The sequence below is a fragment of the Arachis stenosperma genome, chromosome 3 (genome assembly GCF_014773155.1).
Source record: "Arachis stenosperma cultivar V10309 chromosome 3, arast.V10309.gnm1.PFL2, whole genome shotgun sequence".
Classification (NCBI taxonomy): Eukaryota; Viridiplantae; Streptophyta; class Magnoliopsida; order Fabales; family Fabaceae; genus Arachis; species Arachis stenosperma.
Window position 1 is genome coordinate 141,682,408 of NC_080379.1, and position 14,005 is coordinate 141,696,412.

General features: G+C 39.4%; 1 protein-coding gene across 1 annotated transcript; it reads right to left on the reverse strand.

The window, feature by feature from the left end:
• Nucleotides 1-660: 660 nt before the first annotated feature.
• Nucleotides 661-2,515, reverse strand: LOC130966782 (zinc finger BED domain-containing protein RICESLEEPER 2-like). The gene is made up of 3 exons (XM_057891605.1): nt 1,202-2,515; nt 846-1,121; nt 661-714 (listed from the first exon to the last, which is right to left on the reverse strand). The coding sequence occupies exons 1-3, from the start codon at nt 2,513-2,515 to the stop codon at nt 661-663; spliced, it is 1,644 nt and encodes a 547-aa protein (XP_057747588.1).
• Nucleotides 2,516-14,005: the final 11,490 nt, after the last annotated feature.

Sequence of the window (14,005 nt, forward strand, 5' to 3'; positions counted from 1 at the left end):
GAGAGGTAGGGTAGGTGGGGATCCTGTGGGGTCCACAGATCCTGAGGGGTCAAGGATTTTTCATCCATGCTCCTTTTAGGCGTGCAAAAACGCCCTTATTGTGCAATCCTGGCATTTAACGCCAGACTGCTGCTTGTTTCTGGCGTTAAACGCCAGCTTTTATTCCTTTCCTGGCGTTAAACACCAAGCTGCAGTCTGTTTTTGGCGTTTAATGCCAGCTTGTTGCTTCTTTCTGGCATTTAACGCCTAGAATGGTACCAGTAGGGGTGTCAGGCGGGGAAACCTACCCCGCCCCGCCCCGCCTATTCAGGCGGTCCCGAAATCCTAGCCCGCCCCGCCTAATGGCGGGCTGGTGGGCTAAGCCCGCCTAATTAATTATTTTTTTTATATTTATAAGGACATATCTAATATCCTCTATTTAAATCAATATAAATACAAATATTATATATAAATAGTCTTCAAAATAAATAAACATAATCCAATTATCCAAAATACAAAAACATAGTTATAACTTATAAATAGTCCCATAGACAAAATAAATATATAATCCAAAGTCCAAAAACATAATTATAAATAGTCTTCAAAGCAAATTAAACTTAATTTAATACACTTAATTTTCATCTTCATCTTCATATAAGTCAATAACATCATTGGAACCAACTATTGAAGAATAGCCTTCTCTTTTTGCAATATCTTCCTAATCTTTATCTTCATCTAGAAAAAAGTAATTAAATATATTAGCAAAAAAGTACATAATAATGTTCAAAATCACTCAAGTATGTATGTCATAAATATAATATACCAAAATCATCATATCCACGTATCCAATTTCTGGTGCAAATCACCGCTTCAACATTATCTAACAACAAACGACTTTTATACTTATTCAAAACATGAGAACCCATGCTAAATGTAGATTCTGAAGCCACGGTAGTAATAGGAATGCTCAACAAATCTCGTGCCATTAGTGATAGTGTTGGAAAACGATGATGGTTGTCTTTCCACCATTGCAAAACATCAATGATTGCATCATTGCAAAATAATATTGCCTCACTCAAATAAATATCCAGTTGGTTCTTTCCACTTTTCACTTCAGCTTCTTGATTACGGGACATCAAATCCTTTGCATTACAAACAATATATGAATCAAAAAGTATGAAAAATAAGAAACACATATAATCAAGTAGATAAAAATACTTACACCAACAATTTTAATAAGCTGAGTTCCAATTGCAGAAGATGTTGCTTGAGAAAAATTACTTGAAAGTTGGGAAGAACTCTCTATAGTTGTAGAGGAATTTTGGTCATAAACCTCAAAAAGCTTGTATAACTTACTCTTCACAAGCTCCACTTTGTCTTTAGCACTAATAGGATCAATCTCATTATAGCAATGAACCAAAGTGTTGAGTTTAAATCTAGGATCAAGAACTGCCCTAAATGCAAGAACACTGTATTCTTCCCAATATTTCTTGAACTTAATCATCATTTTTTCTCCCATGTTCCTTATAAGCACTTCATCATTCTTCAAACTATTCATTAAAATAAGCTGGATTTGCCAAACTTGTAAAAAATACAAGTTGGATGTTGGGTAAGAAGTTCCAGACATCAACTTGGTAGTTTCGTAAAATAGTAACAAGAAATCACATATCTTTTCAGTTCTTCTCCACTCATCTGATGAAGGACAATACTCCCTAAACCCAGCTTCTTTTACTTTATACATTTCAAAAGCTTTCTTATAAGGAATAGCACTTGCAAGCATTGCATAAAGTGAATTCCACCTAGTAGGAACATCTAAACATAATGCAGTCGTATACTCAAGTCCCTCAATATCTTTAAAACATTTTTTAAACTTAACCATTCGACTTTCAGATTTTCTCAGAAACTTAATAGACTCTCTAATCTTATACACTGCATCACCACATATTTTCATTCCATCTTGGACAATAAGATTTAAAATATGAGCAGAGCAATAAACATGAAAGAATTCACCACCACACAACAATGAACCATGCACATCCAAAGTACTTTTCAAGTGTTCAACACAAGTATCATTAGAAGAAGCATTATCCAAAGTAATGGAAAAATTTTTTTTATCAACTTTCCACTCAGTCAAAAGCGTAAAGATTTTAGAAGACAACTCAAATCCTGTGTGAGGAGGAGGCATATGACAAAAATTGAGAATTTTACTCTGTAATTTCCAGTTCTCATCAACAAAATGTGCAGTCAAACATATAAACCCCTCATTGGTACTGGAAGTCCAAAGATCAGATGTTAAGTAAATTCTATTTGGAATGGAAACTAAAATTTTTTTAAGTTTCGCAGCTTCTCTCTTGTAAACTTTCACTATGTCAGCCTTAACCATATTCCTAGAAGGAAGTTTCAAAGTTGGACTAATATATTTCACCCAATTTCTAAATCTCCTATCATCAACCATATTAAAAAGCTTATCCCCAGCAACTACATACCCAGCAAACATATCTCTAGCCACTCCTGAATCAATCTTAAGTGAACCCATTTTAAGTTGCAATTCTGCTATAGTCTGACCAATATCTTCATGCTTAATTTGAGTACAACTATCAAGATGTCGTTTTATAGTAGAAGTGCCATATCGCTTACCTCCAGCTTTAAACACTTTCTTGCATCCTTTACACTAAGCACGTTCTACTCCATCCTTATCTGGACCGAGCTTTTTGAAAAAATTCCAAACATCGGAGGATGTTGGTCTCAGCCTTTTCGAACTAGGTTCATCAACCTCGACCAGAGCAGCCTCAGAACCAACTCCAGTAGTAACAAGGTTACTCACAGTTTCAGAATTCATATTTCCTGAAATAAAAGTAAATTCTCTTTAAAGATCAACAGTTTCAGAATTCATATTTCAGAATTCAAGTATTTAACCAACAATCATTATTTCTCTTTAAAGATCAACCCTATAAAGAAATTCCCCTCATGATGGCATGACATGATGGATCCATAAACATTGAGCAATTAATCTATTATCAAATTCACCACTTGAGTGCTAAAAACTGCACTAGCAACTTCATAGACAGCTGCATTTGATAAATAACAACACCATTTGATAAATAACAACACCATTTGATAAATAATAACTTCATAAACAGCTGCATTGATATCTTTGGTACTTTTCGTAGTTTATTAACACCCTTTTCTGTACATAATAAATAACAACACCATGCACTTTCACTTAGCAACACACACTATAAATTACAATCATCAAGTATATCATATATCAACTTGTGTTAATAATTTGAAAACAAAGAATTAGTTACAAATATGTGTTCAGGTAATAGCATTAGCAAAGGTTAGAGTTGTGGAGACCTTGAAGGATCAGAGCACAAAACAGCCCAAAACACAAGACCCAGAGCGCGGAGCAGCCGTGACCGAGAACGAGACCAGCAGAGTTAGAGGACAAGTCACGACTCACAAGACCCAGGAGCCAGGACCAAGACTAGCAGGCAGCAGCGACGACGGCCAGACGGAGCAGCAGCGGTGGCTATAACTCAGTAGGCCACGACGACTGAAGATCGACGGTGAGGAACTGACTCCGACTCAGCGACCGTCAGGGGTGAGGATGGAACTCTGAAGTTCGAGCTGAGGTCCATGGACGATGGAAGTGAGAGACTGAGAGTGACGGTGAGGAGCTGAGGATGACCGAGTGAGGAACTGAGGAACTGACGGTGAGGAACTGAGGAACTGAGACTGAGGAACCGAGTGAGAGGCTGAGAGCCGTCGAGGAGACTGGAGACGAGACAACTGAGTGCCTGAGTACTGCCGAGGAACTGAGAGGAGTGAGACGTGAGAGTGAGGCAGCTGCAAATCTGGAATTAGGGATTAGGGAGTAGGGATTCAGTTTAGGGTTTCAGCCGTTTCACTGGGCAGGGAATGGGGATCGGGTCGGGTCGGGTCGGGTCGGGTGGGTTTGGGTTCATGGGTAATGGGTTCAACAAAAAAAAAGCTTCTGCCCGTCGGGGAAGCCCGCCCTGCCCCGCCAAAGCCCGCGGTTTAAACGGTTTAGGTTAGGCAGGCTTTTGTCTTTCGGCGGTCCCAAATTTCCAGCCTAGCCCGCCTTTTTTGGCGGGTTACGCGGGCCGGCCCGGCAGATTAAGGCCCGTTTGCCACCCCTAGGTACCAGACTGGGCGTTAAATGCCCATTCTGCTACCCTTACTGGCGTTTAAACGCCAGTAAGTTTCTCCTCTAGGATGTGCTGTTTTTAATGCTATTTTTTATTTTTCTTTAATTTTTGCAGTAGTTTTTGTGACTCCACATGATCATCAACCTAAAAAAAGGAAATAACATAGATAAATAAAAATTAGGTTGCCTCCCAATAAGCACTTCTTTAATGTCAATAGCTTGACAATGGGCTCTCATGGAGCCTCACAAATGTTCAGAGCATTGTTGGGATCTCCCAACACTAAACTTAGAGTTTGAATGTGGGGGTTCAACACTAAACTTAGAATTTGGTTGTGGCCTCCCAACACCAAACTTAGAGTTTGACTGTGGGGACTTTGTTTGACTCTGCATTGAGAAAAACTTTCCTTGCTTCCTCTCCATGATTACAGAGGGAGATCCTTGAGTTTTAAACACAAGGTAGTCCTCATTCAATTAAAGGATCAACTCTCCTCTATCCACATCAATCACAGCTTTTGTTGTGGCTAGGAAGGGTCTTCCAAGGATGATGGATTCATCCTCGTCCTTCCTAGTGTCTAGGATTATGAAATCAGCAGGGATGTAAAGGCCTTTGACCTTTACTAGCATGTCCTCTACCTGTCCATAAGCCTTTTTCATGGATTTGTCTGCCATCTCTAATGAGAGTTTGGCAGCCTGTACCTCAAAGATTTCCAGTTTCTCCATTACAGAGAGCGGCATTAAGTTTATGTCTGACCCTAGGTCACACAGAGCCTTCTCAAAGGTCATGGTGCCTATGGCACAGGAAATTAAGAATTTACCAGGATCCTGTTTCTTTTGAGATAATGTCTGCCTAACCAAGTCATTCAGTTCATTGGTGAGCAAGGGGGGGTTCATCCTCCCAAGTCTCATTACTAAATAACTTGGCATTCAGATTCATGATTGCTCTAAGGTACTTAGCAACTTGCTCTTCAGTAATATCTTCATCCTCTTCAGAGGAGGAGTACTCATCAGAGCTCATGAATGGCAGAAGTAGGTTCAATGGAATCTCTATGGTCTCTAGATGAGCCTCAGATTCCTTAGGTTCCTCAAATGGGAACTCCTTTTTATCCAGAGGACGTCCCATGAGGTCTTCCTCATTAGAATTCACGTCCTCCTTCTCCTCTCTAGGTTCAGCCACACCAAGTAAGGTTATGGCCTTGCACTCTCTTTTTGGATTCTCTTCTGTATTGCTTGGGAGAGTACTAGGAGGAGTTTCAGTGACTCTTTTACTCAGCTGGCCCACTTGTGCCTCCAAATTTCTAATGGAGGACCTTGTTTCATTCATAAAACTTAGAGTGGCCTTAGATAGAGCAAAGACTATGTTTTCTAAGCTAGATGGGCTCTGCTCAAAATTCTCTGTCTGTTGCTGAGAATATGATGGAAAAGGCTTGTTATTGCTAAACCTGTTTCTTCCACCATTATTAAAGCCTTGTTGCGGCTTTTGTTGATCCTTCCATGAGAAATTTGGATGATTTCTCCATGAGGGATTATAGGTGTTTCCATAGGCTTCACCCATGTAATTCACTTCTGCTATTATAGGGTTCTCAGGATCATAAGCTTCTTTTCCAGAAGATGCTTCTTTAGTACTGTTGGATGCATTTTGCAATCCATTCAGACTCTGAGAAATCATATTGACTTGCTCAGTCAACATTTTGTTCTGAGCCAATATGGCATTCAGAGCATCAATTTCAAGAACTTCTTTCCTCTGAGGCGTCCCATTACTCACAGGATTCCTTTCAGAGGTGTACATGAACTGGTTGTTTACAACCATTTCAATGAGTTCCTGAGCTTCTGCAGGCATTTTTTTCAGGTGAATAGATCCACCTGCAGAATGGTCCAATGACATCTTAGACAATTCAGACAGACCATCATAGAATATATCCAGGATGGTCCATTCTGAAAGTATGTCAGAAGGACACTTTTTGGTCAGTTGCTTGTATCTTTCCCAAGCTTCATAGAGGGATTCGCCTTCTTTCCGCCTGAAGGTTTGAACATCTACACTAAGCTTGCTCAGCTTTTGAGGAGGAAAGAACTTGGCTAAGAAAGTCGTGACCAGCTTATCCCAATAGTTCAGGCTATTTTTAGGTTGAGAGTCCAACCATATTCTAGCTCTGTCTCTTACAGTAAAAGGGAAAAGCATAAGCCTGTAGACCTCGGGATCAATCCCATTGGTCTTAACAGTATCACAAATCTGCAAGAATTCGGTTAAGAACTGAAAAGGATCTTCTGATGGAAGTCCATGAAACTTGCAATTCTGTTGCATCAGAGAAACTAATTGAGGCTTAAGCTCAAAATTGTTTGCTCCAATGGCAGGGATTAAGATGCTTCTTTCATGGAAATTGGAATTTGGTGCAGTAAAGTCACCAAGCATCTTCCTTGCACCTCCACCATTGTTATTGGGTTCGGTCATCTCTACTTCTTTTTCGAAAATTTCAGTAAATTCCTCTTCAGAGTGTTGTGTTTTAGCTTCTCTTAGCTTCCTCTTCAGAGTCCTTTCAGGTTCCGGATCAGCTTCAACAAGAATGTTCTTATCCTTGCTCCTGCTCATGTGAAAAATAAGAGAACAAAAAAGAAGAGGAATCCTCTATGTCACAGTATAGAGATTTCTTTATGTGAGTAGAAGAAGATAAGAAGAAGAATTCAAACACAGAGAGAGAAGAGAAGAGGGTTCGAATTATGAGTAGAAGAGAAGTGTTAGTAGATAAATAAAATAAATAGAAAGAGATGAGAAGGAGAGAATTTCGAAAATTAATTTTAAGAAAAGGAAATTATTTTTGTTTTTATTTTAATTTTAAGTTAGAATTCAAAAACTAAGAGAAGAAATAAAATTAAAATTTGAAACAATTAGTTAATTAAAAAAAGAATTTTGAAAAAGAGGAAGGTGATTTTCGAAAATTAGAGAGAGAAACGTAGTTAGGTGGTTTTGAAAAAGATAAGAATTTTTTTTAAAAATCAAACAAAAGGTTAAGTGGTTAATTAAAAAAAAAGATTTGAAAATCAATTTTGAAAAGATATAAAGTTAGAAAAGATTTTGAAATTAATTTTGAAAAAGATATGATTGAAAAGATATGATTGAAATTTATTTTGAAAAAGATTTGAAAAGGAAGTAAAAAAGATTTGATTTTTTTAAATTAAAATTGATTACTTGACTAACAAGAAACTAAAAGATATGATTCTAGAATTTAAAGATTGAACATTTCTTAACAAGAAAGTAACAAACTTCAAATTTTTGAATCAATCACATTAGTTGTTAGTAAAGTTTTTGAAAATTATGAAATAAAGATAAGAAAAAGATTTTGAAAATCAATTTTAAAGAAAATTTCGAAAATATAAAAGAAAAATAAAAAAGATTTGATTTTTGAAAAAAGTTTTGAAAAGAAAAGTTTTTAAAATTGAAATCTTGACTTGACTAATAAGAAACAACTTATTTTAAAAATTTTTGACTAAGTCAACCCAAAGATTTCGAAATTTATGAGTGAAATAAGGAAAAGATATTTTTTATTTTTGAACTTTTAATGATGAGAGAGAAAAACACTAAAATGACTCATAACATAAAAATTTTGTATTAAAACAAATGATGCATACAAAAACACTATGAATGTCAAGATGAACATCAAGAACACTTTGAAGATCATGATGAACATCAAGAACTTATTTTTGAAAAATTTTCAAGAAAAGAAAAACATGCAAGACACAAAACTTAGAGATTTTTCATGTTTAGACACTATGAATTCAAAAATGCATATGAAAAACAATAAAAGACACAAAACAAGAAAATATGAAGATCAAACAAGAAGACTTGTCAAGAACAACTTGAAGATCATGAAGAATGCAATGCATGAATTTTTCGAAAAATGCACAAATTTTAAAAACATGCAATTGACACTAAACTTAAAAATTGACTCTAGACTCAAACAAGAAACACAAATTTTTTTTGGTTTTATGGTTTTATGAATTTTTTTTGTATTTTTTTGAAAATTATTTTGGAAAAACGAAAAAGAATAAATTTTTTTGTATATTTTTTTCGAAAATAAGAAATAAAAAGCTTAAAAATAAAATAAAATTACCTAATCTGAGTAGCAAGATGAACCGTCAATTGTCCAAACTCGAACAATCCCCGGCAATGGCACCAAAAACTTGGTGCACGAAATTGTGATCTCAATGGCGCCAACAACTTGGTACGCACAATTGTAATATCACTCTTTTTCACAACTTCGCACAACTAACCAGCAAGTGCACTGGGTCGTCCAAGTAATAAACCTTACGTGAGTAAGGGTCGATCCCACGGAGATTGTTGGCTTGAAGCAAGCTATGGTCATCTTGTAAATCTCAGTCAGGCGGATTCAAATGGTTATAGAGTTTTGATAATTAAAAGATAAATAAACATAAAATAAAGATAGATATACTTATGTAATTCATTGGTGGGAATTTCAGATAAGCGTATGGAGATGCGTTATTCCTTCTGAATCTCTGCTTTCCTACTGCCTTCATCCAATCCTTCATACTCCTTTCTGTGGCAAGTTGTATGTTGGGTGTCACCGTTGTCAATGGCTACTTCCCGTCTTCTCAGTGAAAATGGTCCTCTACGGTTTCTGTACGGGTAATCAACTGTCGGATTTCTCGTCTCGGATGAAAAATACCATGCACAGATATCATATGGCTAATCAACTGTTGGTTCTTGATCGTGTAGGAATAGGATTTGCTATCATTTTGCGTCTGTCACGACGCCTTACAGTTGCGAGTTTGTAGCTCGTCACAGTTATCCCTTCCCAGATCCTACTCGGAATACCACAGACAAGGTTTAGACTTTCCGAATCTCATGAATGCTGCCAATTGATTCTAGCCTATACCATGAAGGCTCTAATCTCGGATTCAGATACCCCATTTTCAGAGGGGAGTCGATGTGAATCGTTGATTAGAAACCCAAGAGATATGCATTCAAGCTTGTTTTCATGTAGAACGGAAGTGGTTATCAATCACGCGTTCATAAGTGAGAATGGTGATGAGTGTCACATAATCATCACATTCATCATGTTCTTGTGTGCAAATGAATATATTAGAATAAGAATAAGCATGAATTGAATAGAAAACGGTAGTACTTTGCATTAATACTCGAGGAACAGCAGAGCTCCACACCTTAATCTATGGTGTATGGAAACTCCACCGTTGAAAATACATAAGTGATGAAGGTCCAGGTATGGCCGAATGGCCAGCCCCCAAAACATGATCAATAGATCAAAAGATGATCAAAAGATGTCTAATACAATAGTAAAAGGTCCTATTTATACTAGACTAGTTACTAGGATTTACAGAAACAAGTAAATAATGCAGAAATCTACTTCCGGGGCCCACTTGGTGTGTGCTTGGGCTGAGTATTGAAGCTTCCACATGTAGAGGCATTCTTTGGAGTTAAACTCCAGTTTGTAACTTGTTTCTGGCATTTGACTCTAGCTTGCAACTTATTTCTGGCGTTTAACGCCAGAATAGGGCAGAAAGCTGGCGTTGAACGCCAGTTTGCGTCGTATAAACTCGGGCAAAGTATGGACTATTATATATTGCTGGAAAACCCTGGATGTATACTTTCCAACGCAATTAAGAACGTGCCATTTGGGTTTTTGTAGCTCCAAAAAGTCTATTTCGAGTGCAGGGAGGTCAGAATCCAATAGCATCAGCAGTCCTTTTTCAGCCTCTGAATAAGATTTTTGCTCAGGTCCCTCAATTTCAGCCAGAAAATACCTGAAATCATAGAAAAACACACAAACTCATAGTAAAGTCCAAAAATGTGAATTTTGCTTAAAAACTAATAAAAGTATACTAAAAAGTAGCTAGATCATACTAAAAACTATCTAAAAACAATGCCAAAAAGCGTATAAATTATCCGCTCATCAATGGTCCATTGAACCATTCTGCCTGCAATGTCTGTTTTTGGAAGAATTTGCTTTAGGGTTGGTTTGTTTGAACTCTTATTGTGTGAGCTTGGAAATAAGGCCGTAGCCTTCGAGAGGCCACTATTAAAGCATACACAAACTTCTCGAGTTTTTGGTACCTTAACTCGAGGCCTTGTAGAACTTTGATGGTGAAGTACACAGGATGCTTCCCGACTTCATCTTTCCGTATTAGAGCTGATGCTACAGCTTTGTCGGCTATAGACAAATACAGGACGAGTTCTTCCCCAACTTTAGGTCAGGTCAGAATCGGAGGTTGGCTTTAAAACCTTTTGAACTCCTGGAATGTTTCTTCGCACTCAAGAGTCCATTCAAACACGCATCATTTTCTTATTAGAGAGAAAAGTGGTAGGAATCTTAATGCTGATCCTGCCAAGAACCTGGAGAAGGCAGCAAGTTGGCCATTCAACTACTGGACCTCCCTTAAGCAAGTCGGGCTTTTCATTTCTAGGATTGGTTTACACTTGTCGGGGTTGGCTTCAATCCCCCTTTGTGTTAGCATAAATCCCAAACATTTTTCAGCCTCCACCGCGAAGGTTCACTTTGCGGGATTCAACCTCATCCCGTGCATCCTAATGGTGTTAAAAACTTGTGAGAGGTCATAGCCAAGAGGTCGGCCTCATCCTTGGTCTTTACTAGCATGTCGTCTACATATACTTCCATTAGATTCCCAAGGTGAAGGGCAAACACCTAATTCATCAGCCTTTGATATGTGGCTCCTGCATTTTTTAGTCCAAAAGGCATAACCACATAGCAATAATTTGCTCTTGGCGTGATGAAAGATATTTTTTTTTGATCCGGCTTGTACATCGGGATTTGGTTATATCCCAAGTATGCGTCCATGAACGACAAGTATTGATATCCCGAGCTGGAGTCTACTAAGGTATCAATATTTGGAAGTGGATATGGGTCTTTGAGACACGCCTTGTTCAGGTCAGTGTAGTCAACACACATCCTCCACTTGCCATTTTGCTTCTTGACCAGCACCACATTTGCCAGCCACGCTAGATATTTGACCTCTCTGATGAAGCCGACTTCTAGAAGGGCTTGTACTTGTTCTTTCACCACTTGGGCCCGTTCAAGTCCGAGTTTCCATCTTCTTTGCTGAACAGGTCGCGATCCGGGATATACTGACAATTTATGCGACATGAGCTCGGGATCTATTCCTGGCATGTCGGAGGCTTTTCAGGTGAAGAGGTCGGAATTCCCTTGTAGGAGCCTTATAAGCTTTTGCTTCAAATCTTCTTTCAGTTTGGCACCTATGTTGGTATTTTTTCCTTCGTCTTTTCCAACCTGCACCTCTTCGGTCTTTCTCCCAGGTTGTGGCCATAGCTCTTCCTTAGCTCGAACTCCTCTGAGCTCAATGGCGTGAACCTCCTCTCCTTTTCCTTTTAGGTTTAGGCTTTCGTTGTAGCATTTCCTTGCAAGTTTCTGATCTCCCCTGATGGTTGTGATTCCCTCTGGCGTTGGGAATTTCATGCAGAGATGGGGGGTGGATACCACTGCTCTGAGCTGATTAAGGGTTGTTCTGCCTATTAAAGCATTATAGGCCGAACCCACATTGACGACTATGAAGTCGATACTCAGAGTCTTGGATTTCATCTCATTTTCCAAAGGTTGTGTGTAGGGGTATGAATCCTATTGGCTTTATTGGAGTATCACATAGCCCATATAGGGTATCAGGGTAAGCTCTTAATTCCTTTTTATCCAATCCCAACTTGTCAAATGCTGGTTTGAATAGGATGTCGCCTGAGCTCCCCTGATCCACCAGTGTTCTGTGCAGATGGCATTGGCAAGGATCATAGTGATCACTACCGGATCATCATGTCCAGGAACTATGCCTTGCCCATCTTCTTTAGTGAAAGAGATGGTTGAAAGGTCGGGAACTTCGCTCCGACCTGGTAAACTTCCTTCAGGTGCCTCTTGCGAGATGACTTTGTGAGACCGCCTCCAGCAAATGCTCCTGAGATCATATGTATATGTCTTTTTGGGGTCTGTGGTGGTGGATCTCTTCGGTCCTCCTCATCTCACTTTCTCTTGCCATGATGGTCTGACCTTTCCGTGAGATATCTGTCAAGCTGACTTTCTCTGGCTAGCTTTTCTATCACATTTTTCAGGTCGTAACAATCATTTGTTGAGTGACCATATAGTTTATGGTACTCACAGTAGTCACTACGACTTTCCCCTTTTTTGTTTTTGATGGGTCTAGGGGGAGGTAACCTTTCAGTGTGACAAATTTTCCTGTAGACGTCGACTAGGAAAACTAATATTGGAGTATAGGAGTGATATCTCCTAAGCCTTTCAGCTCCGACTTCTCCTTTTTTCTTGGGCTCTCTCTTCTTCTCCTTTCATGAGTGAGAGTGCTCAAGTCGCCAGCTTGGCTCACGCAGTCTGGCATTTTCTTCCATGTTGATGTACTTCTTCGCTCTTTCCTGTACATCACTCAAAGAAGTCGGGTGCCTTTTTGAGATGCACTGGGAGAAAGGACCTTCTCGAAGTCCATTTACTAGACCCATAATCATAGCCTCCATGGGCAGGTCTTGAATTTCTTGGCACGCTTTGTTGAACCTTTCCATGTAGTCCCTCAAAGGTTCTCCAACCTCCTGTTTTACTCCCAGGAGGCTTGGTGCGTGCTTTACTTTACCCTTCTGGATCGAAAATCGGATATGAAACTTACGCGAGGGTTCGTCAAAGCTAATGACCGACCTTGGGGGGAGACTAGCGAACTACTTCATCGCTGCTTTTGTCAATGTTGTCAGAAAGGGTTTGCAGCGAGTAGCATCAGAGGCGTCGGCTAGGTACATCCAACTTTTGAAATTGCTCGGGTGATGCTTTGGATCAGTGATCCCATCATACAAGTCCATATCAGGGCTTTTGAAGTTCCTTGAAACTTTTGCCCTTATTATGTCCTCGCTGAAGGGATCTTCCCCCCTAAGGGAGAGTCTTCTCGGTCGCTGCGAAAGTTTCGACCTCGGAGGGTGGATTCTAGTCTTAAGAGCTTTTCTTCAAGCTCTTTTCGTCGTTTGACCTCTCTTCTCAGGCTTCTCTCTGCCTCTCACTGTCGTTCCAGTTTTTGCTCTAGCTATTTCAGCCGTCCCTGGTGGCCGTGGAATAATCCCATTAATTCAGCTGTATGGGGTTGTCCCTCTTTTTCGGATTCGTGACCCTCAGAGGAGTTTCCCTTTGGATCTTTTACCCCTGAGGTGCCTTCTCTATGCTGGTTAGTCACCCCTTGGTGAGTGACTATGGCTCTATCATTATTACTAGTGTCTTGATTCTCTTGCTCAGAATCAGATGCTGTGTTTCCATCCTCATTCAAGTCATCCGCCATCATGGGTTAATCTCTCGTGTCCCTGGCAACGGCACCAATGTTACGTGGGTAACATGAGATTGGTGGATTAAACTTATAAGGTTTGCCCAAACGTTAAGATGAGGTGGTCCCTGACTTGGTTAACGACTGGGAGCCGCCGTCCGACTTGTGTGTATGAAGGAATAGGGGGTGTTACCTGCAAAGACACTCTAATATCTAAGTCAGCAAAGGGTTTAGTAGGTGTTCATACCCTGGGTCGAGCTGTTCGACCCGGGTTGCTTGATGACAGGACGATTGACCTCTTTAAGTCAGGAATATCCGACCTCTTCTCAAAGAGATTGGTCAAAACACTACAGAGGCCCAAGAAGGCCTAAATAGAGGAACACGACCCAAATCTAAAGGCAGTCCAAGCCTAGAAAGATAAGGGCGGTTCCCTTGAAGATAAGATGACTTTACTCAAAGATAAGATAAGATAACTATCTTATCACAAGAGAAGATCGCTCCACACTATTATAAATACACTGGAGCACCCAGGTATAACTCATACTCTGATTCTACTAAAAA